The sequence below is a fragment of the Macrotis lagotis genome, chromosome 1 (assembly GCF_037893015.1).
Source record: "Macrotis lagotis isolate mMagLag1 chromosome 1, bilby.v1.9.chrom.fasta, whole genome shotgun sequence".
Taxonomy (NCBI): Eukaryota; Metazoa; Chordata; class Mammalia; order Peramelemorphia; family Peramelidae; genus Macrotis; species Macrotis lagotis.
This window is the reverse complement of record NC_133658.1, coordinates 516,038,287-516,063,238: the sequence shown is the minus strand read 5'-3', so window position 1 is coordinate 516,063,238 and position 24,952 is coordinate 516,038,287. Positions and strand designations below refer to the sequence as shown.

General features: G+C 34.1%; 1 protein-coding gene across 1 annotated transcript in view; it reads right to left on the bottom strand.

Annotated features, from left to right (window-relative positions):
• The window catches only part of MED14 (mediator complex subunit 14), a 70,220-nt gene that overhangs the window by 40,452 nt on the left and 4,816 nt on the right, over nt 1-24,952 (bottom strand). The window contains exons 2-13 of the mRNA XM_074214170.1: nt 24,181-24,207; nt 19,151-19,256; nt 14,908-15,081; nt 13,657-13,786; nt 12,399-12,527; nt 10,639-10,746; nt 9,785-9,917; nt 8,814-8,964; nt 6,626-6,737; nt 3,584-3,709; nt 2,316-2,394; nt 49-208 (exon numbers count right to left, since the gene is read on the bottom strand). Coding sequence (XP_074070271.1) covers nt 49-208; nt 2,316-2,394; nt 3,584-3,709; nt 6,626-6,737; nt 8,814-8,964; nt 9,785-9,917; nt 10,639-10,746; nt 12,399-12,527; nt 13,657-13,786; nt 14,908-15,081; nt 19,151-19,256; nt 24,181-24,207 — 1,435 coding nt within the window. The remainder of the gene's footprint in view (nt 1-48; nt 209-2,315; nt 2,395-3,583; nt 3,710-6,625; nt 6,738-8,813; nt 8,965-9,784; nt 9,918-10,638; nt 10,747-12,398; nt 12,528-13,656; nt 13,787-14,907; nt 15,082-19,150; nt 19,257-24,180; nt 24,208-24,952) is intronic.

Sequence of the window (24,952 nt, the reverse complement as noted above, 5' to 3'; positions counted from 1 at the left end):
TTAATGAAACCTAAAGACTTATGTGAGAAGTTCCATTTAGTTACTTACAATATAATACTGTGGGAGACGAGTGAGTTTGATAAATAGTTTATTCTTCGAAAGGTTTCCAACAGGATGAGTTGAATAATTAGAAAGCTGTAACGTTTCACTGCACATTATTGGGAGATGTTTTATGGATTGCTTGCAACGTTGCTGTCCAAGCCAAAATCTTAATTTAAAAATAAGCAGTTATTAGAAAAACACTGTTCTGGTTAACCTGGTACAACTGATTAAGTCAATATTCAATCCTATTACAAGCTAGCAATCATATAAAGCAATGGAAATTTCACAGATCAATAAAAGGATATATAAATAGAAGCAAAACTCTCAAATGTTTAACTTCTCTGTCAATTGTGGTTTAAATAAACTTTTAAAAAAAGAGAAATAATTTCAGAGTTAATGAGACAGTGAAAAAGATTAGTAAAAGAAATTAAAAGAATTTTTTTTAGCTTATTGCTGCCAAAGAAACTAACCTCTTAAGAAAAGGATTCTTAACCTAGAATCTGTGAACTTTAAAAAATATTGATAGCTATATTTCAACGTAATTGGTTTCTTTCATGATCTTATGTATCTTATTTAATGCATTTAAAAGTATTACTCTGAGGAGTCCATAGGTTTCATCAGACTGCAAAAGGGATCATCAATATTTCAGTATGTATTCAATCATGTATTCTCTAAAGAACTTATAAAATGATACAAAGGGTAATTTTGTATGTGTGCACATAAAGGAACCCATATGTAAAAATATATTAATTCTTGACATTGTAAAAAAGTTATTTTATGTAAATGATTTTTCAAGTAACTGAAATTTTTTCAATAGGATGACAACTTCTGATTTTCACTATTCTGAATAGGAAATCTTTCTAAAACAGATTATAAACTCTTGTCTTTTTTTAAAAAAGCAAATATTGACTTGATTTTATTTTTTCTTGATGCCAAATGCTTATTATGTGTACCAATTATGATACTAACTTTAAAATAGTAATGCCATCAAGGGGAAAGGAGAAAGAAGGGAGTAAGAAAAATGTAGAATTCAAAATCTTACAAAAAATGCTGAAAACTATCTTTGCATGTAGTTGAAATAAAAAACAAATAAATTTATTAAAAACAAAACAAAAAACTAATGACTCAAATGGCTGTTTTCTCCTTATACATAGTTACCACAAATTATTAATGCTTTTTTTACCCTAATATTTCCTTCTATAATTTGACTCTATCATCTGTTACTGTCACAGAAAACAGATAAATAAGAAGTGAGGGCTTCTCCAATAAGCAAAAAAGAATGAGCTGATTCATGGATTTTGGAACAGCTTCTCTGGATGATCATATATTTCATAAACTCACCACCCCCACCCTCCCTTTAAAACAAGAAAAAAATCTAAAAATTTCCCAACTTTTGGTTGTATTTCACACACAGAAATGCTTTTTAAATGTGTTGCAGTTTTACTTATTCATTATTCAAAAAGAAAAAGTGGTCAAAATGTGTAGGTATTAACATTAAACTAATGGAGAAATATAAGAGCAATGACACCCCCCCCCAAAGCATAATGACTTCCACCCATTGGCAACAAAAATATGACCAATTTGTTCACAAAAATTTTCTTGAGATATAGCAAATACCACAATATTGACAAAAGTAAAACTGTGGGGCATGAGAAGAGGGGGCTAAAAACAGAGTACAATGAGGGCTTTCCCTTTTACTACAATCCTTTTCATACTTAATTCATAAATGAACTTTGAAGAAAAAGTCCAAGATAAAGTTAGCTTAAATCAAAGTCCACTCTGAAGTGAAGACTAATAGTGTGATTTCAGCATATTTATATTAACTTTAATGACATTTTTGACCAAAAAAATCTGTTATTGCTATCCTTTCCATACAAAGAGATTTTATTCTGAATAAACTTCCCAAATGATCACTTATCCATCACATTTATTCCTAGCAACTGCTTAATATGAAAAATTATCATTGTCTATGTCTTTTGAATTCACTAAATGTTCCAAGATAACATCCACAGTATGACTTTCATAAGTAGTTATTTCTAGAAGAACAGGCTCTGCTACTTGATTTTTTTCATCAAAATACAACTTATAAAAATCTTAAGAAAAGGTATTTTCAATCATGAGCTAAATTTTTCTCCTGCAAAGTAAAAGTCTCTTTTTTAAAAAAAAAAAACTATTTGGAATATAATTAAAAGGCTAAAATACTAGTCAACATCAACATAAAATATTTTCAATAAATTGGATGAAGTGAAAAGAATGTAAAAAAATAACCTTACTTGAGTTGTTGAATCCAAGGGATGATTCTTTTCATATCATCATTCACAGATTTCTCTATGTCATCCAGAGTTGCCTGATCTAAGAGGATAAAGCTTATCATTATTTGCTTACATGAACAAAATCTTTTATAAATTTTTCAAAGAAATGAAGTAAATAAAAAAAAAGGAAAATAAGAGAAAAAAGTTTTAATTTTGATCATAAAGAGCTCATATTAAACATTAAGGAACAATTGTGCCTTTAAATGGCTATATATCATAGAATTCGTTTGCCTAATTTTTGCCCATTATTAAAATTCTAGCTTTGCTGATTATGAGTCAGCAAATTCTCCTTCCCCAGGATACTCCTGGAATAGCAACAGATGCACTGGTGAAAGGAAACAATGGTAAAGGTAATTTAACTTTCCATAAGAATACACACAAAATTAAAGTTAATTTTTGAGGGAATCTTTTCAAGGAAATGCTAATGTATTAAATTATATTAACCATCATATACAATATTTTGAAAGAAGCAATAACATTTTTGACAAGTAGATTATTAATATTTAAAACATGCATCACTCAAAGGGGCTCACTGGGGCTCAAGATTATTACCATCTACAAATTATGAAAAGTAATACAATGTAACCTTTTGATAACACTAGTGTCAGAAAATAAGGTATGCTATAGGTGAACTTGTATATAACTTGTATATAAGTAACAAGTTTTTAATTCAATAAATCTGCTCTGTTTGGAGGACATAATTATATTAAAAGGACATTCAGGTTAAAGCCTTTTAAATAGAACCTAAAGGCAAACAGCAAATTCGTGAATTACTTTTTTACCATCATTTCAGTTACTAAAATTATTGAAGTGTTTTAATCACAGATAATTTCCTAACAAAATGTTACAGAGCCTTGATCTAGATAGAAAATTCAGCTTCTGTAATTCCAGCAAAATTTCTCTCTTTAAAAATCACTAATAGCTCATAGTAAGGACTTATTAAAACAATTAGCTTCTTATTTTGAAACATAAACACTAAGCAAAATGTAAACCTCTTGAGTATTTCAATAAATCTGAAATACTACAAATACGGTAGTAATATATTATATTATCAGAAGCAACAGCTCCTATAAAACTTAGATAGGCTTGTTCTTTCTGTCCTCTATCTTAACCTTTCACTGCTGCTACTTCTCTTAAATACCTGAAAAAATAAACATGTCTTTTCCATTTTTAATAAACATGAATTAAACAACTATACATTACGTGATTGTAATATTTTATTAACCTACCAAGTCCATAAAGCATCAGTTGGAACATTCCAGAGTGCAAGTCTACAAAAATATGTAGACATTCTGAGCGGCTACAGGGTTCCAAGATGGGAACGACAAGAGTTGGAAGTGCAGTCTCTATGAATGCTAAACAGTTAAAGGTTAAAATATACATCTCTGTCTCCATATTTTTAATTAAAGTTCAACTCTAAATTAATAATATAAATCAACTAGATGTCCAAGATGCATGCCAAAGACAAAGCAGGCAAATGTTAAATTTGGGATATCACTATATTATAAATAGGAATAATGCAACTTTCAAGTAAACTAGTCTCAAAATCTGCTGTAAAAAGAAGATATTGATAAGGAAAAGAATCTTTTAAAGGAACTGAATATTCCTAATACCTCCATAATAAGCCTGCAGGATCCTACTTACTATGTCACTCAGTGGTTACTATAATGTTAATTTTGAAAAAGTTTCTCTCTTTCAGGTCATTTCTATCCATTCTTATCCTCACCATCCAATTACAAAGTGAAGAATATATTTAGGAAAACCTAATCACCTTACTTTATGAACTAAAGTTTTATAATGTCATTCTCAACAGATATAATATAAAAACTAAACCAGGTTTGTCCAACTCACTTTTAAAAGATTTTATTGAAACAATAGACAATATATTTTGATTTGCCATTTAGTGAGAGCTCTGCATAGCTTAGCTTAGTTTACTAAAGCATTTAGCAAACCCACAGGCAGTCACATAAAAATCGCCCTGCAGGTCTCATTTTGGACAGCTCTGAATTAAACTATAAAAATCTAAAAATACACATTCAAAAATCACATTGAAAAGAAAAAAAACTTTCATTTAACTATACTTAACTTTAAATGAATACTTCATTTTAAAGTCACAGATGAGAGTTAGGGATTTACCTGATCTTATTCAAAATGTTTCTAAAAGGCCCAATTAACTTATCCCTTAACCCCAATCAGACAGAGGAGTAATTCAGAGACATTAGCAGGAAGTACTTACAAACCAAGTACCAGTCAGAACAAGATATTATAAAAGGCATTAAGATATTAAAGGTAAAGATAATATAAAAATGACAGCTCTAATGCACTAAAGCCCTCTAGAGCTATAATAGAGGGGAAAAGAAGACTAGACTCAGGAGAATCAAATTCTAGTTCTGATTGTGTCATTAATTAATCAACTATATGACAATGAGCAAGTTGGGTACTTGTCCCAGTTACTTCAAAGTTCAGAGCTAAAACTGGAAGCAACCTTAGAAGACAACCCAGGTAGAGTAAAATGACTTGCCCAAAGTATCAGAAGTGGGAATTTGAACTCAGGTTCTCTGACCATAGAATCAGAGGTCTGCCCACTGTACTGAGGGCCCTCAGAAGGGACAGAATATCTGCTACCTACCTCAGAGGGAAGCTATGAGGATAAAGCATATAAGATAACTGTAGTTATCTTACTAGAGTTTAAACTTCTTAAGGGCAGCCATAATTATCTGCATACAGTAAGCACTTAATAAATGTTTGCTTACTGAAACAAGATAATGTATATGAAATGTTTTGAAAAATATACAGTACAGGGGTGGATAGGTGACACAGTAGATAAAGCACCGGCCCTGGAGTCAGGAGTACCTGGGTTCAAATCCAGTCTCAGACACTTAATAATTACCTAGCTGTGTGGCCTTGGGCAAGCCACTTAACCCCATTTGCCTTGCAAAAAAAAAGAAAAGAAAACTGTACGGTACAGTTCAACATGATTCAAAATACTACTTATCTTCCTTATTATCATCATTCTATTATTATTGTTGTTATTATTATTATTATTATTATTATTATTATTCCTTATTACTATTATCAGAAACACCAAAATCTCAGATAAAAATGTTGACAGTATAGTCATGGCTGGAATATAATTTCCTTTCAAATTAACTAAGTAAATTAATGGGAAACAGGACTTCAGAACTAATATCTGATGTATATAAGAAATTAGAAAAAAATTAAAAAAAAAGAAATTAGATAAAATCTTTTCATTATAGGATCATCAAATCATAGACTGAGAATCAGAAGGGACCTTAGAGCTCACCTAGTTCATTTCCGCTCATTTTTCAGCTGAGGAAACTGAGGTCTAGAGAGGTTACTAAAGGTAAGATTTGAATCCAGATACTCTGATATATTAATTCAAAGTTTCTTCCAATACATCATGCAACCTCCTACTTTCAATTATATTTTATTTATTAAGTAGTTTAACCTACTATATGGAAGGCACTTTCCTGGGCACTAAGGTAAAAGACAAAATTAAAAACAGTTTCTGTTCTTAAGGACCTTACATTTTATTGGGGGATACAAAAAGAAAAAAAAGTAAATAGAAAATAATATAAGAGAAGAAAGAGTACTAATAAATAGGGGGATTAGGAAAAGCTTACTGTAGGAAGCTGAACATAAGCTTACCCTTGAAGGAAGTTTATCATATGTATTTGCAAGCAATAAAGCTAAATTTATAATAATTTAGATATCACAAATTTAGTCTAGTTTCCTCCACTTAGCTAAATCATGGTCCTTTAAAAAATCTAATGAAAAATACCCATAATTTTGATTCAAATATATGCCAGAATACTGTGCTTAAAGGGCACACAAAGATTATCAAGGTACAGTCCCTATCCTTAAAACTCATAGAGCTAATTTACCAGCTTAATGATCTTTAAACAGAACTGTGTTGTTAACAGATTACAGCATGGTTCAGGGCCAAGTGCCGCCCCCGCCACTGGTCTAGCTGGGCAGGGTCACTGACCCTAGCTAAGTCTTTTGACCTCTGATAGCTCTAAGCAACATTCTAAGACTAGATAATGCAGAGGTTTCAAACCTCCCCTTATCCAGGGAGCTCCTTCTGTTAATGAATATATCTGATTAAAGTGATACAAACATACAAAAAAATATATCTCTACTTAAAGAAAGTGTAAACCCTTGAAAATAAACTATTATCTACAAAAAGTCAAGCAAGTGAAATCAAAAATGCAAAGCTTTCAAAAGAATAAATGTTAATAAGGACATACAATTTTCATTGGCATTGAAACCTTTAAGAATGGACTTCAGTTCCTGGAGTTTCTGATGAGATCTTGCATGTACACTATCAATTAAGAGCTTTTCTATTGATAAGTGATCAATCTGCAGAAATAAGAAAAAACAATCTTTATAAGTTTCTATTTAAAAAAAGAAGAGAATTTAAGTCCAAATTAAGAGAATTTAAAATACTAAAGTTGATTAACAATTTACTTCCTTATTTTTAAAATCTCACAACTATCTTGAAATAAAAATATTTGATAGGTAATATAATGAGAATTTTTTAAAGAGGTAAATTAGCAGGCAGCTAGGTGACACAATGGATAGAGCATGGGTCTTAAGAGTCAAGTACACCTGAGTTCAAAGCTGGCCTCAGACACTTAATAATTACCTAGCTGTTTGATCTTGGGCAGGTCACTTAACCCCACTGTCTTAAAAATTTTTTTTTAAAAAAGAGGTAAATTAGGGGCAGCTAGGTGGCACAGTGGATAGAGCACCGGCCCTGGAGTCAGGAGTACCTGGGTTCAAATCCAGTCTCAGACGCTTAATAATTACCTAGCTGTGTGGCCTTGGGCACACCACTTAACCCCGTTTGCCTTGCAAAAAAAAAAAACTAAAAAAAAGGAGGTAAATTAGTGAAATTTATTTTATTTTATTTTATTTTTCTATCCACTGTGCCACCTAGCTGCCCCCAAATCTTTTTTTTTTTTAATGGTAATATCAGGTCCTCAGAAGCTTTGCCTTCCTCTTACACCTAGTTGTCAATGTCTCCAGCTTAGAAGTTGCAGATTCCTACAGAGGAGAGTCCTGGGATAATGGCATGAATTGGGATAATGGCGTGAATTTAAGCACCAGCACCCTGGCAGCCACTTGACCAGTGTGCAAGCCCAAGGGGGCCCTACTCAATGTTCTTTTATTTATTTTTTTAGTTTTTGCAAGGCAATGGGGTTAAGTGGCTTGCCCAAGGCCACAGAGCTAGGTAATTATTATGTGTCTGAGGCTGGATTTGAATCCAGGTACTCCTGACTCCAGGGCCGGTGCTCTATCCACTGTGCCACCTAGCCACCCCCCTACTCCATGACTCTAGCCTGCAGGCTCCAAAGGAACAGCTGCAGCTGTGACCAAGACATGGACACAGCAGTCACTGCCACTATCACTATTGCTGCTTTAGTCCTCTTTTCTCAATGACTCCACTGACATGAAGTTTATGGTCTCTCACTCCTCTTTGAAGTCACTCCCCTACTGGCTATTCACTGTCAGGATGCTAGATGTTGCCCCTACCTAGGGTCTCCAGGACTTGAGGCCTAAGGGTAATATCTCCAACTTCAACTGCTGGTCTTTGGGCTTCAGGTCCAGACCAGTCTTAACCCAGGACTGGATACTGAACAGAATCTGAACCTATGGCAGCAGCTCCAAGCTCCCTCTCTGACCTGGGATGCACTAGGACCCTACAGGTCTAGGCTCCAGGGCAACATGGAGAAATTTAAACAATGGAGTTTGGTCTTCCAGGGCCATTATCACTCAAGTTTCCCTTTCTTATTAAAGCTCTCCATGGCAGAAAAGGCCCAGAGGTCCAGAGTCACTTTACCTAGTTTCTTACATTCTTGAATGATCCCATCTTTACTCGGGGACTGGCCTGCCTGCCTCCCTCCTAGCTCTCCTCCTGCAAGTATCCCTGAGGAGGTATATACATCTAGCAGCATGACTCTTTCTATGCTGGCAGGGCTCAGTTCTCTGCTCTCTTCCTGGATGGAACTGCCTTCCTTTATACTAGCCACTCTCTCCCTCTTTGCCTTTCTCATCTCCTTCCCCACCTTACTGCTCCTCTTCCCATTTTTTTTTCTTAAGAGTTAAATAGAAAAAAAAAATCTTTGTATACTTAAAATGGGAATTTGAAATTATTAAATTTCAACAGTGACAAAAAAATAAAAATGGCAATTTCTACCACACATTGCTATGCCTTATGTTTCATCCCTTCTAGGCTGAAAACTCCTTGAGAACTACAACTACCACTACTCTTCTTTGAATTCCCAATGTCTTCCACATAATAAGTAGGTAGCAAGATTATGAAATGACCACATGAAAGATATTGAAGAGTTTCTGGTAATGGTTAACGTGCTAAAAACAACTTAAATTATATCCCCCCCCCCCCCCCAAAAAATGTTACAGTCAGGCACTTACCTTTGTGGCTCTTTCTACTAATTTGGAATCAGAAGCTGGCAGAGGAGGATCATGAAATATCTGTAAAGGTTTGGAGACATCATTCTCATCAATTTTGATTGTGACCTTGTGGACAGAGGCAATCCCTGTTTTTCTCCCAAGAACCTGTTGGCTTAACAGAAAACTGAAATGTTAAGTATGCTAATGTAACATTAGCTTTGAGAAAGAAATCTTCACTATTACAAAAAGCATATTTGGCAGTTATGTTTCATGTCCATTTATATATGTTTGACTTTTTGAATAGTATAGAGATACAATTTAAAGTACATAAAAAAATAAATTCTTCTGGGTTTATCTGTGTTATCATTTCTCATCCTTTTATAATAAAAAGATAGTATCAGTCATGATAATAAAGGATGCAAGGCTGGTGGCAGTCTAACTGATGCTTACTACAAAAACCTAAAAAAGGAAAAACTATTTCAGTAAACAATCTTCTGTATGAGACAGCAGTTTAAGCGAATGTCAATATTTCAAATGTGCATATACAATTCATTTTAATTATGTGTTTGAAAAAGGTAGAAAGTATGTCAAAACTCTTAAGGCAGTTCGAAACAATTTAAAAGAACTGAAAGCTACTAAGTTATTGAAGCCTACACTAAGTTTTTTGGGATACCTATATTTAAAGATAAGAAAATTCAGCAGGCTAATAAAATTATTTGACAGAAAACTCATCAAATAATTAAGAAGTTAAAGTAAGATGAACCCCTTGTTTTAAGAATCTAGCATGAGTGAGAAAAGAATTATTTTATTTCTGAAATTTTTGAGGAATTATGAACAAAACAAATATAATCATGTTTATTTTACAGCAAGATCTTGGTCACAGGACAAGAGCTTAATGATGAAGACTGTACTTGGCAAAAATATTTAACAAAAATGAGAAAAAGAAAAATATGATTTAATGGCAAAAAGCAACTGGAAACAGTTTTACTTACTTCCAAACTGTGAGTGAGAGGCACTTCCCAGCATGATACTTCTCCACTTGAACAAGATCACCCCAACGTTCTCGAATTAGCATTAAAGTTTGTGAATGGAGTACTTCTAATTGAAGTGATAAGCAGAAAGAATCTGATAAAAAAGTTAAGCAAAATTCTCTCATTCAAAAATCCTTGGCTACTTTTTTCAATCAAGTAGAGAGGAATCTTATTTTTAAAAATAACACCTAACAGAAAAGTTGGCTAGAAAACAAATTTATCTTGCTTGAATTATGTCATCTCATTAATTTATAGCACAGAATTAAAGAAGAAAGATCTTGGGATTATTTTTAGTTCTGTAACTAAAAACAAACAAACAAACCTAGCAGTGAAGTCAGTCTACCCCACCAAATCTAAAAAAAGCAGGTATATAAAGTACAAAGAACTTTACTGTTATCAGAAATAAAAGTTGGCAGCTTTGTTTTCCATCCTTTCAGGAAAGACTGATACCATCTTTCCCCCTTTTCAAAAATTTAAGAAATTAAGAGAAATTAATTTCAATACAACTTTTAAATAGCAGTGTCACATATCCCCTTATGAAAATATTACTTTCCATGTTCATACTATAAAAATATATATTTATGCATTAGACATACTAATAACCACTTCTCATTATTCTTTATTAATAGCTTTTTTACATTTGTCAAGCCAATATAATCATAATTTAAAAGTGGAATTTCATTATTTTTGATTATTTAAAAAACAAACAAACAAACAATAAATAGCCTGCCACAGTTAAGAATTAAGATAAAAAAGGAGAAGGAAATGGAAAAGTTATTATCTGGAACTACCAGTCCCTATTTTTAAAAGGATACGTAGGCAATTGTACATGTCCTGAAGAGGTTTTTCATCAGCAAAGAGCCTAGACTGGACCAACTGATGAATAAAGCTAATCTGCATACTATGGACCAAAGCTCGCCCATCTATATATTAGGAAGAAGAAATGAGAAAAAAAAATTAATCACAATTTTACAAATCATGGAAAAAAAATTTCATAAATATATGATAAAAAGAGAGGCTAGAAAACTGGGCTCCAAAAAGAATTTGGATTCAAGTCCTGACTTTGATGCATAAGACTAGGCAACACTGAGCAAGTCACTTAAACCCTCATTGCTCTCACAGTAACTCTAAGACTAAGCTTCAGGGAATTATGTGCTGTGAATGATCTGATTTATTAAAATTTCATCAACTGAGAGTTGTGGATACCAACAAAGTCAAAGTACTATAATCCCCATCTTCTACCCTATATGATAAAAATAAAGTAGCATTCTACACAAGAATAAATGCTATATGAAATAAAGTGAAATAAATAAAAATTTATTTTCAATGGAAAACAGAACACATTTTAAGACAGACCAAAAAGAAAACCACATCTCACTAGATTTCAATCACTAGGAGTTAATTACAGTATTCTTCAAAAATGTTTAAATAAACAGAAAAAAAGAACTAAAATATTTCTATGAAAAGTAATGCCAATGTGATTTGGTAGTTAGAAAGTCAGCATTGGAGCATTGGGGACCTAGGTCCAAGTCTTGCTTCTGATAGGTTTTGAAATATGTTCATGGGTAAGTCACAATCTAAATGACTCAAGCAACTCACTTTTTTTTTTTTTTTGCAAGGCAATGGGATTAAGTGGCTTGCCCAAGGCTACATAGCTAGGTAATTATTAAGTGTCTGAGGCCAGATTTGAACTCAGGTACTCCTGACTCCAGGGCTGGTACTCTATCCACTGTGCCACCTAGCTGCCCTCAAACAACTTTCTACGATTAAAAGTTGATGACATGTTATTGACCAGTTGAAGTAAAAATTATTTTTGAAAATTTTAAAAATATATGTTTCAAGTGTAATGGGAATCTCTGATTCTTGATTATCAACCTCAACCTGCCAAAACATGACTCATAAAAATTATCATGTTAAAGAAAGATCACTGCCATTTTTTCCTAGCAGCAAGGTTACTGAGATGACCAAAACATAACCCATGGGATGTGAACATTTACTTAAAAGTCTTAAACATTCCTTAGATAAAGAGTCAGAGGAAAACTCAATTGTCCCTGACTCCTTGATATGTGTGAATCTTCCCCCTCAAACTATTTGTGACCCCCCTCCCAAATGTAGTTTAATATGTAATCTGACACTGCTTATAGAGTTTATTTGAAAAAAACTTTGTTTCCTTAGGGGATGTATGAGATTATGACTGCAAATTTGTCCAAATAATACGACTTTGATGGAAATATGCTATTATGAATCTACCTTTTCTTTAATTCTTATAGTCTAGTAGAAATGTACAAATAGCAATATGTTAAAGAATTATTTCACTATCACTGAAATAATTTTGCCTATATGATTCTTGGTTAAAATCCTGATGATTTTATGGTTTTCTCTGAAACCTAAACTTGTGGTTAAACATAAAAATAAAACCTAGGTTTTTATCTCCATAATTTCCACTTTGTGAAAAACTTATTTTGGAAACATTTACTTACTATAAGAATTCGAAGAGGGGAGATATTTCTCCCATAACACAGAGATACAAAACTGATGAAACACTTTTAACAAAAAACAACTTCTCTGAATTTACCTCCAGTCTCCTTATCCTCAACCAGGATTTCCAATTTGAGAAGACGCCAAGGGACATCAGGATCATCTCCCATCACTGTCAAAGTGGCTTCAAACTCTCCTTCCACTCGAAACTTTACTCGACCATTTGCTGTATGGTTTTTACCATAACATAAGAGAAGAAAAAAAAGAATTATTCTTAACTTACTGCTGACTAGATGTTTTTTCAGTTCAGGTCTGTGAAGAATTGAAATAACAGCTGAGAACTGTTTGAAAAGAATCCAATATCATGCTAATGCTACATATTTGGACTAATTTTTAATTCAAGTACATGTGTATCTGTGAGAACTGTCCAGCTTCTGCTCTTAAGTGGCCCTAGAGAAATAAAACCAGATATTCGAGAAGTACTAAGCAATATTTACCAGGAAATCAGTGACTCCAAAACTGAGTAGATATCTGAGAAAGAATTCTATTCAATGAATCTATTCTACCAGTGGTACCAGTAGTTTGACCAGTCAGACAAAAAAAGTAGTAAATTTCCCACTTGGTTCTAGTTCATATATCCACCCTTTTTGCACTTGATGTCTCTTACATGACGGAAATGTTATTCCCTACTCACCTCCACTTCTTGGACTCACTGGTTTTTCTTGAAGACACAGTTCAAAGCGCTTCCTTCTTGATGTTTCTTACTCTGCCTGCTGCCCCTGCCCCAAAAACTCCAGCTTTGAGAACATTCCTGTCCCACATTACTGTGTATTTGCTTTCTCTGTTTAGCTGCATGTATGTGTCATCTTTTTCAACTTGAGGATGAGGATGCTACAATTCTACCATTACATCCCGAGTATCTAGCAAAGGCCTGAAATATTTGAGGCATCTTAATGCTTTAATTATCTGATGACCTAACAATGTACTACTTCTCTGGGCTTCCCCAAAGATCCTAATTTTATGTAGTCAGTAAGTATTTCTTTACTGAAGAAAAACAACAAAGAAATTTTCTACCTGCATCTTCCATGTTCTCATTCTTTTTTTTCTCCTATACTGTGTCTCTTCAATCTCTTTTTCTTTTGCCATCTTTCCATAATTCTCTACTACTTTCAAAGTAAGAAGTCTTAAATGGCTAATATAGGCTAGAACAGACCACTAATCTGATTTTAATTTTCTAGATTGTACAAAAATTACATGAAATGTAGGTTAATATTTTAAGTATCTCAAGATCAAACTGAGGGATAAAGAAATTATTTAAACAAAACTACTCTTTAATAGAAACTTCAGATCCATACCCACTGTAAGATTTGCCAGCTGAGGAGGAAGATCTGTAGTTACCAGTCTATGTCTAAGAATCTGGTTCAGCTGATGAAGAGTAGTCTGTTTTTCAGTTTTGGTAATAGGGTCAGGAGGAATGATTTTATCCTAAAAAGAGATATTTAAAAAACATATTTAGGAAGAAACAAAGTGTTTTCTTAGTATGATTTTTTTTAAACAAAAATCAATATTCAATTTACTGGTTAATGTTAAAGATTAGGATAGAAACTTGACTGGTAATTTCTTTAAGGTCAGGAACTTCCAAGTAAGGAAATTAATTAGTAGATCAGTACTTTTCTCATGCAACTTAAGAATCTTAAGAGAGCCATTATGTGTCAAGGTGGGGGAGGGGGAGGGGATGGGGAACTTGAATCTAGTCTCTAGTTATTGTCTAGCTCTCCAAGCCAATATGAGACATCCTTCTTATGATTTTGAGGTTTAATTAAGTGCTCTAAATGAAGAACAGTTGTGGGAACACAGGCTATTCTAACAGCCATGACACAAATCATTTCCAATTACCACCACCTGGACAGTCTCAGGAGCTGGCATGCTGCCCTTAGAGATAAGGTGCACCAGAGTCCTTAGGAGCTGGACATTCCGCCCCACAGACCAAGGGCACCAGACACAGCTGTGTTTTACCACTTCCCCCCAACGTACCCCCTTATCCTGTAAAGCACGATGCTGCACATACCCCACTTGTACATCCCCCCAATTACCGGAAGACCTAACAGTGTGTGTGTGTGTGTGTGTGTGTGTGTATGTATGTATGTATATAGTAGCTAAGCAGTAATAAAATTGAGCTGGAGGCATAAGGCAGTGGTGGCTTGACTCCTTATTCTCAGCTCCTCTTTGGGAGGGAGGTCATCACTGTGGGCCCCAAGGTGAAGCAAGCCACAACAAAGAGTGATATATGATTTTTCCTAAACAGGTTTTATCTTTTTATTTTATTTCTGAAACTACTTCAAAGTGAATGCACTAGTTATACTTTAACACCACTCCTTCAAATATTCCATTAAAGAAATCATGGTTATAATTAACTTATTTCATTTTAAATATTTTTCAGTTCAATGTTTGATTTCCTCACCTCCTCCCCAAAATGCCCCAACACAAAATAACTGATTTTTAAAGTATTTATAATGTAAAAAATCTATTTGTAGTGACAAAATAGCATCATCAAATAACAAACACTATAGAAAAAATATTTTGAAAATACATTAAAAAATTCTTACCCTGATGCATGTTGGGAGACGTGGGTAAGACCCAGTAGTCAATACATCAATGGCATAAGGGATAGCAAAACTGGGTAAACGTGCATGGACCAATGCATCTCTAGCCAACGATGCCAGACGATCAGCAGTGTCAACAAAGAGAATGGCTTGTTGATCTAAAAAACTTGATATCATCTTTAAAGGAAAGTATAACTGTTATGCTTTTTGAAAACTACTTGATCTTCATACTATTTACTCAATCTTCAATGAAAGGTAAAAATGAATGAAAGTTTAACATTAATAATTACCTTACTCATTTCAAGACTTTGACATTTGGTTTCCCTTCCTTAACTACAAGTACAATAAAAATGATTATGTTAAAGAATGCTATAAATTTTAGTACCTTTTACTCTCATATTGAGAAGGTGAAATAAAATACATGCTAAGATACACTTCTTTAATTTTCCTTGTGATTTTTATTGGTGTAGGGAGCTCCTAGTAATGAACCTCCTCTGGCTATAGAGGGTTACCTTCTCTGCAGTCTACATTTCTAAAAGTGGTCTAGGACACTGAGAAATGTGCCCACAGTCACATAACCAATACAGGAGAAGAGATGAAACTTGAACCCGTGTCTTGCTAACTTTGATGACACTTTCTGGTCACTGCTCCCCAAGGCCTTACTAGTTAGAAGATAGTAGGCAGGGCACAGGAGTCAGAAAGACATGAGTTCTAGTCTTATCTCTTGCCCAAACTTTTCATACATCAGCATCCTTCTAAGACAATTATTATTATTATAGAAGATTCCCCTCAATTTTGAAGATGACCACATCAATCAAATTAATGACTTGCACATTACGTTTATTATTGTGAAAGCTATGCTGTGCAAAGACATCCTTCTCACTTGCTTTTCCAGAACCATTTCATGCCCTGGTCTGATTTGATAGGAAACAGGACTACTGGTAATGGTCTGAATGCTGCAAGAGTCTCTTGGGCTTTTTTATGATTTCCTTTCCTGTATCAATGAGGTTATTCAGTGCTATTACAATTCAGTAATTTGGGGGGCAGCAAAGCATATCCTAACCTGTCTCTCAATGGACTAATTGTCAGTGAGGGTAGACCTTGCCCTTAAAGGCCTAATTGTGATGAAAAATAACAATACAGGGCTCTTTTGAGGCCCTGGTACTGGAATGAGTACACTTTAAATACTTCAAGGAGGATCACTGAAGAGTAAATCTGGTGCCAGTAGCTGTGGTAATTCCTGCTCCAACAGCATATAGAAAAGTTGTTGCAGCAATCCTCTAAGAATAAGACACTAAGTTGTAGCATGTCTACATAAGTGGTGGGAATTTCCACAGAGGGAATTCCCTAAGCTGATAAAATCATACATCTGGACCAAATTCTCAGGTACTCTCAGAATTATAAGAGAACTAAAGGGACTGAAGGTAGGAGAAAGAGCAAGGCAAGAGTTAGAAGAGTAGCAGCCACAGAAGTGATAGCTGTAGTCACTGGAATGAATGAGACTGCCAAGGAAAAGGATAAACAGAGTTTAAGAACAAAACCTTGGGGATGACTACATGGAATGAGAGATTGATCCAAATGGCATTGTAAGGTCATTTCCAACTCTGAGTCTGAATTAATGAATCCCTTTCACATTTCCTGATAAGTCATCCAGCCATGACTTAAATTTTGTGATAAGGAAGCTTATGTTCCACTATTAAAATCAGTCTTATGTTGAGTCAAAAATCTTTCTTTTTTTGCAATTTCTATCCATTAATCCTTTGATATCTTACCACTCTTGTAACAAGAAAGTCTACAGATCTGTGAAGACACATGTCTCTCTTTAGTTTCTTCTCTATTTCGAACTTTCCTCAAATACAGTGGGTTCCTTTACTTCTCCACCTAGCTTCCCTATCTGTAGATGTACATTTAAATTCCTTCTAAAAACTGTGTCCAAAATTATAGTTGCCATCACTCCAATTCATTATTTTACAATTTTAAAAAGATTTTTATATGCAACCTTATGTGAACCTCAGAAAAAAAATCTAAAGTTAAGCAAAGTATTATTATCCCTCTTCTAAAGTCTGAAACAAACTAAGAAGTTAAGTAATTTGCCCATTACCATAAAAAGCTAGTAGTTAACAGGGTCAGAACTGGAATTCATATCATGAGACTTCTGGTCTGTTGCAATGTGATATGACAAGAAGACAGACTATCTATTATGTCTCCAGCCTTTATTCAACTGTTAGTTGTATCAACACTCTAGGATTAGGTTATGGCAGGCATTATGTTAAATGTTGGGGATAAAAAATAAAAGGCAAAAGGCAGTCCTCTGACCTCACAAAGTTTACAATTTAATAGGAGAATCAACAAGCACACAAATACATATATAAATAAAGCCAAGCTATATGCAGGATAAATAGGAGATAACCGAGGGAAAGCAATGGAATTAAGAGGCATAAGGGAAAGCCTCCTGCCGTAGATGAGATTTTACTTGGGATTTAAAGGAAGCCAATGACATGAGTAGTTGGAGCAGAGGGAAAAAATGTTCCAGAAATAGGAGAGAACCATAAAATTCAACAAAAGGTGAGATATGAAGTATCTTGTTACTAGAACAATCAAGAAGTCAGTGTCACTAGATCAAAAAGTATCTGGAAGGGAGTAAAGTGTAAGAAGACTGGAAAAGCAGGAGGGGATTAAAGTACGAAGGGCTTTGAAGTCAAACAAAATATTCTGTATTTGCTCCAAGAAGCAACAGTGAATCACTGGAGTTTACTGGGAGGGAGTGGGAGTGGTGACATGTCAAAAGAAACCCATCACATTCTTTTCTCCCCTTGAGAATTATTGTCAGGTATTTTCTGCACTTAATGATTTTAAAAGTCTAGATATAAAAGTTTGCATTTATCTTTGTTAATTTTCATAGTTCTGACTAAGCATTCCAATTCATTTACATTTTGAATCTTGACTTATTCATCCATGAGGTCAGTTACTTTTCCTGCTTTGTGGCCTTCATAATATAATTAACATACTTCCTATGCTTCTTTTAAGTAAATGATAAAAATGTTGATTTGTTCAGAATTCTATGATACTTTACTGCAGGATTCTCTCCAGGTAGACTCTATTGATTATTCAATACTTTTTATTTTCAACTGCTGCAAACAGATCTAACTACACAAGCTGTTCCAAATTTTTCCAACTTATTTGGAAAGGTAAAATAAGACAGTTTTAATAAAATAAATATTTCTTAACTCAAGATATGCTGTGCCTGAGGTCTTCTGATTTCCCAATAGTTTGGCATTATTTGTTAAGAGAATCCATGACTGGAACTATTCTCTTCTAAGTTCTCATAAATATGCTTAATAGTCCATTCTAGAATTTTACAAGGGTTCAATGTTATTCTTATAAAATTTCTGGAAACAAGGACAATATTTGTCTGTCACTAGGTTTCTGGAAATTCTTATTAATTTTCCACAATTTCACAAATATTACTGAAAGGGGTCCAGGACCATTCCTGGAAAGTGGGAATGATGACTTTTTGGTAGTCTTGAATCTTTACATGGGCACAGAAAAAGCAATTCATTTACAGCAAAGGTGTCTGACCTTTTAGTTCTTTTGGGCTGCACTGCCCAACAAAAACTTGTCGAGGGCCACATATAGCATTTAATATGTGACTATAATGTAACCTATATTACCAATGATACAACAATAAAATATAATAATGCCCCATTGATGGACTTGAGGGTAGCATCCAGCCCACAGGTTGGACATATCTGAAATAAGAGCAACTAGATATCCTTTTTTCAAAGGTTCCTGACATTCTTTTCTATTTATCCTTGGTCTATTTTTCCATCTCTCCTCTCCTTACATGTCCATCTTCCTATCTCTAGGTTCTCTCTTTCAAATCAGGATTAGCAGCTCTAGGTTAGAAATCATTTTTTAAGAACTTTGCCTCCTTCAAATCATAGTGCTTTCAAGAATCTAAATATAGGACCACACACCAATCAAAAAAGATACACATTCATAACACTCACTACTGGTGTAGAAATGAGATATAATTACTAGTGATGCAATATGCATGAACAATTGTTAAAAATACCACTGGATGCAGTAAATACTATATAATACAGAAAAGATTATTCAAATAATTTCATGACCTCCTGCAAATAATCAGAAGATGAAACGGCAAGCTTAAATTAGAAAGTAAATTAATAACCAGTTAAACATACCATTAAATCAACTGTGTACCAAATTCTGAAAAAAGACTTACCGCACATTTTTCCACCTTCCCAGCATTATTAGCCCATTTTACTAAAGCTAATAATCGAACAAAGAGTTGACGTGTTCGGCTAGCAAACTGCACAATTTCTATTTTCCTATAAAAAGAAAGCATAACTCTAAGTAAATAAAAATATCTTAAAGGTTATTTATTGCTTGTTTGTGATAATCTCACCATCTTTATTTAAAACCAAAAAAATGATTTCTATTTATATTATCTCAGTCAAAATCTATATTCTATCATCAATATTTCTTTAAACATAACCACCTCAGGAAGCTCAATTTCTAAGAGGAATAAAGTAATAAATCCAAAAAATTAAAGCATTTAATTATTTCATATTTGTTTCAATACGGGTTATAGTTTTTACTAAAAAATTTTAAATTTCTATAGACTAACATGTGAAATCAGTTGTTAATATAGTTTAATTTAGCGAAACAAAGGTCAAGGACAAATGCAAAATAATGATGTGTAACTTTTTAAATCAAACTTTTATTAAATGTCTACTATGTGTATCAGGCCATGAAGACACAAAGTTAAAAACAGAGCCTGGATCTCAAGAACCTTAAAGGGAAAGACAAATATGGACACAAATATTTATATACCAAGTAAGTACAAAAACAGATCCAAGGCAACATTAGAGGAGAATTACTAGCAAAGGAAGAGAGTATTCTCGTGTAGAAGGTAATATTTGATTTGAGTATTGAAAGGAATTAAGGATTCCAAAAGATGGAAGTGAAGGAACATATTCTAGATAAGAGGGATAGTCCAAAAGTCAAGCAGATGGGAGGTAGAGTGACATAAAAATAACAACATAAAGGCCAATTTGGCTGATCTACAAGCGCATGAAGAAGATTAACACATGAGAGCTGGAAAGGTAAGTTGGAGTTAGGTGGGAAGAGCTTTGAATGTCAAACATAGCAGTTTCTAGTTGATTCTAGAGGTGAGGGAACCACTAGCGTTTAGTGAAAGGGTTCAGGGTTGAGCATTAAGAGAAAATCAATCACTTTGGTGCATGTGAAGATAGTTTGAAGTGGAGGAGGCTCTTGGGGAGACCAATAAGGAGAATATTGCAGGTGAGAGGTGATAAAATGTCTGAATTTAGGCAGATGCTATTTAAGCAGAGAAGGGTAAGCTTTTGTGTGGGGCTAGACAATGGGGTTAAGTGATGTGCCCAAGGTCACACAGCTAGGAAATTATTAAATGTCTGAGGCTGAATTTGAACTCAGGTCCCCAGGGCCAGTGATCTATCCACTGCACCACTGCACCACCTAGCTACCCCAAGAGAGGGAAAGTTTGCTACAGATATTTTGTAGATGGAAATAGAATAATATAGTAATTTAAGAAAGCAACTAAGGTAGTATATATATGTGTATATATATATATACACATATATGTATATATGTATATATATGTATATATGTACACACACACATATATATAATATATATATATATATATATATATTTTTGGGAGTCATATGGATAGAGATGATATATGAAACCAGGGAACCTGATAAGACTGAGGTGTGGTAAAAAGAGTACCCACGCTAAGAGCAGAGGAGAAAGATATGAATTTTGATCCTCCCAAGGAGAAGGAACAGTCAGATCACAGAGAGGACAGTGAAGAGAAAACACTGTCTTAACAATCCAGAAAGGAGAAATTATTCTCATGAATGCAGTACATTACTGAAAGGACAAGAACTTGGAAGAAGTCTGAGAAGAGGTATTAGATATAACAAGTAAAAGACAATTGGCAACTTTGGAGAAAGCAGTTTTCAGTGATGAGATCAGTAGTCAGACAACAAAGGGCTGAGAAGTGAGAGAGGAGGAAGTAGAGACAAGCATAAAGCATTTTTCTAGGAGAATGAGCAGAGACAGACAACCTGAAAACATACCTGAGTCTACTGCAAATTTAAGGAAAAGGAAGTCTTTGGTCTGTTTATAGTCAGGAGGAAAGGAACCAATAGAGAAGAAGAGATCCAAAAATAAAGAAAGGGGTTATGAAATAATTATGAGTACAATCTACTGAAAAGATAGGAAGAAATAGGATCAAGGATACTTGTGGAGGGGGTTGGTCTTGAAGAAAGTAGTCACCTTTCATGAGAGATTAAAGGAGAAGAAAAAAAAAGAATCTTTCCAACATATGAAAACCTGAGTCTTTAATCCTGAACTCATATCTCCCCCTTTAAGGTGACACTGCTAGAGGAATTCAACAATGGATAAACCAAAGGGACCTTAAAATTGCCATGTAACTCTTTACCTATAATTAGATGTCATCAAGCTCCTCATGAACAGATTGTCTTTCTTTTTTTATTCATTGTACAGTGCTTAGCATAGTACCTAACAGGTAGTAAGTAATTAGTACAAGTTCATTGGATTGGATCAATAAAGAGATCATATCATGATTTCCAACACATCAACAGCTACAACCTCTATTATGTACTATAGATTCTATAGGCAGATAAATAAAGCAGAGAAACAACTGTTTCATGACCCACTCTAATTAGGTTGGGGGAGGGGAGAAGGCTTCAAGAGTGAAGGAAGGGGGCAGCAAGGTGGTACAGTAGATAAGAGTACCAGCCCTGGAGTCAGGAGGACCTGAGTTCAAATCCAGTCTCAGACACTTAATAATTACTTAGCTGTTATTGTACATTGCAAAGTTCAATTTGGCTAATAACCTGATTTTATTTTTAAATAATAATTACTTAGCTGTGTGACCTTGGGCAAGTCACTTAACCCCACTGCCTTAATAAGAATAAAAAAAAAAGAGTGAAGGAAAATTTATTAATAAAAAGGGTGGTTCCTGACCCACACAATTCCTCTGAATCTGCAATAGGGCTTCTAAACATTTTTTAAAAATACGGAAACAGACTGCAAGAAGAGAAGGGGTCTTAAAAAAAAAGTCACACTATTATGTAAAGTTTTCTTCTAAAGGTCATTAAGGGGTATCCAGAAGATGAGTAGCTAAAGTAAATCCAAGTCCTTAAAAGGAATGTTTATTTAAGTAGACATCTTGTTCTTATGAAATGGGAATTGGCACAGCTGAATGATCTGAACAACATCAAACCATTCAAGAGATTTCCAGGCACCAAACATTATTTTTCCAACCATGTTTACTCACTGATCTTGTCTATTAAAGTTCATTCAAAGCATTCAGAAGTGAATTAATATCATTCTTAATCAATCCAGATTCATTTAATATAGATAATCTTAAATTAATCAACTTAAGATTTTCTAGCAATTCATAAAACTTTATAAAGGCCACTTCACATGATGCCAACGTTGTTAAAAAGTTTCTCTGGGTGTAAAAGAAATGTTTTAGTTACTGATTATTACTCCTTTCATGTCTATTTTTATGTCCTGCTAAAGGACCTTTATGACATATTACCCATGTGGAACTACTTCAGTAGGGCTCTTCTGTCTGAACTAAATACTTTTCTTGGCATTCTCTCATGCCAATCCCTTCCACATACTCTATGATCTAGTAAAACTGGAATAACAACAATTATCCCATACATGCCCTAGACTATCCTGAACTTTATTCACAAGGATTTCGCCTGGGGGGGGGGGGGTCAAATCCAGGGTTAACATTTGTAATTAAAACCAGTGTTTAGATGTCTAAGTTAGTATTCCTGCTGGGCATCACCCATAAGGTAAAAGGGACACAGACATAATTTGTAACAATTAAAATCTCACTACTACAAAAGAATATATCTAAAACAACTAATGATAATAACCTAATCATGGAGTATACCCAGAAAAATGAGCAAAGTACAACTCTGATAGCACCGCTGAAAAGAAAAGAACTTATTCTTAAATTTAAAAAAACTCAATTCAAGAACAACTGTATTGGAAATATACAAACACTAAGCAGAAGCTAGATAACTTGTTAGATATAATGGACATTCCTTTCAGGTGTGAGGTGTATATGATGGCTGTTGAGGTTCCTTCTAATTTTAAAACTGAGTGATTCTGGAATCAGTCTCTATCTCAAAAGACCTTACAATCAACTGAAGCAATACAACTTGTACACAGTAAATAAATAAAAAAGATTTTCTTTTCTAGAAGGGAGAGAGAGTCAACCTTTCATTTTTGTAGGAAATACCCCTCTCTATCAATGTAGATCAGCAGTCCCCTCTCTGCCACTTAAAGAGTCTGAAAGAGCTACTTATGGCACGTAATGACCCAGAATGAATGACAAGTCAGGTCACGCCAAAGGGTCTATCAGTAAAATATACCACAAAACAACAACTTCGATCCTCTGTTAAAACTGTGCCTTTCCAAGGATCCCTAATTACAAAAAAAGTCTTCTACCAAAAAAAGATCTGCCAAGTACTTCAGAGGAAGGCCCATCAGAAGGTACTTAAATATCTCCTTAAAATCTCTCACAGTACACTGTTCTGTGGTGATAATTTAAAATTCCAAAATATGATTTTTAAATGGACTAATTTATTTCAAATTCTTCACAAACGGGTCATGTGCTAAAACTTAGTAATGTTCATTTCAAACTTCAATTATTTACAAAAATCAAGTTTTCTGTAGAGCAACCACAGAAATAAGATGTCATTTCACTAAGACATCTAATAACAGAAATATAGAGGAAGTGATTCGTGTTTAAACATGATGCACAATTCCACAAAGGTGATCTAAATGTACCACATTTTTGCACAGTTCAAAAGGTTCTAGCACTTTATAGGCATTCAATAAATAACTATTAAAAGAATGAAAATTCTAAGCCAATACCAACTATACTGGAAGCTAGTAAAGTTTGATTTCTTGAGTTTTCCTCTTCACATAATATATTCTTAAAAATTCCTAGATAGGGGCAGCTAGGTGGCATATAGTAGATAAAGCACAGGCACCTGGAGTCAGGAGTACCTGGGTTCAAATCGGGTCCCAGACACTTAATGGCCTTGGGCAAGCCACTTAACCCTGTTTGCCTTGCAAAAACCTAAAAAAAAAAAAAAAAATTCCTAGATATATTTAAACTAAAAGAGAGATAAGGATATCTTTAAAACTCACCTTTCCACATCCGACTTCCTTGGTAGTCTAAGGAAACAAAAACATTTTAATTATATAAATATTGCATTTGAATCAGAACATTAGACTAATATAAATGTAGCAATGAATACCATTACTGATAGCTTTAGAAAACATTCATATAATACTTGTCATTGTACATTGCAAAGATCAATTTGGTTAATAACGTGATTTTATTTTTAAAGACAAAACCACATGCAATAAAAGCATTTTTACAAGTATGAAACAAAGGAAAAATGAGAATTTTCTGTACTTGGGAGTGTTTCACAAAGCATTTTTTATGCTAGTAATCAATCAACAAGCATTTATTAAACACATCTATTATGTGCCAGGCATTGTAGCATAAGCTTTATCAAGTATGACATTTCTTTTAACACACAACTGTTTATAGGTTCAGGAACCATAGCCCCAAAATAATAAGATTTACTAGTCTGTCCAACAGCTCTTCTTACTTCCCTCCCCCACATACCTACATTCCAGGAAGTCCTAGGTGCACAAATGGAATTTCACTATTTCCACGGTTATGGAATGGCCTTCTCCCATAATTACTGAATGTTAACCCCAAGGCAAGAATGAGATATAGGAAACGGGTACACAGGAAAAATGAGATCTAGGTTCCAGGCAATGAATGGTGTCCTTAAGGTGAAGTGAGAGGCAATATGCCTTGAGGATGTACTTTGGGAATGAGATAATAAGACACCAACTATCTATCTTCAAAGAATTACCTGGCTGGGTTGAACTGTATCTCAGTACT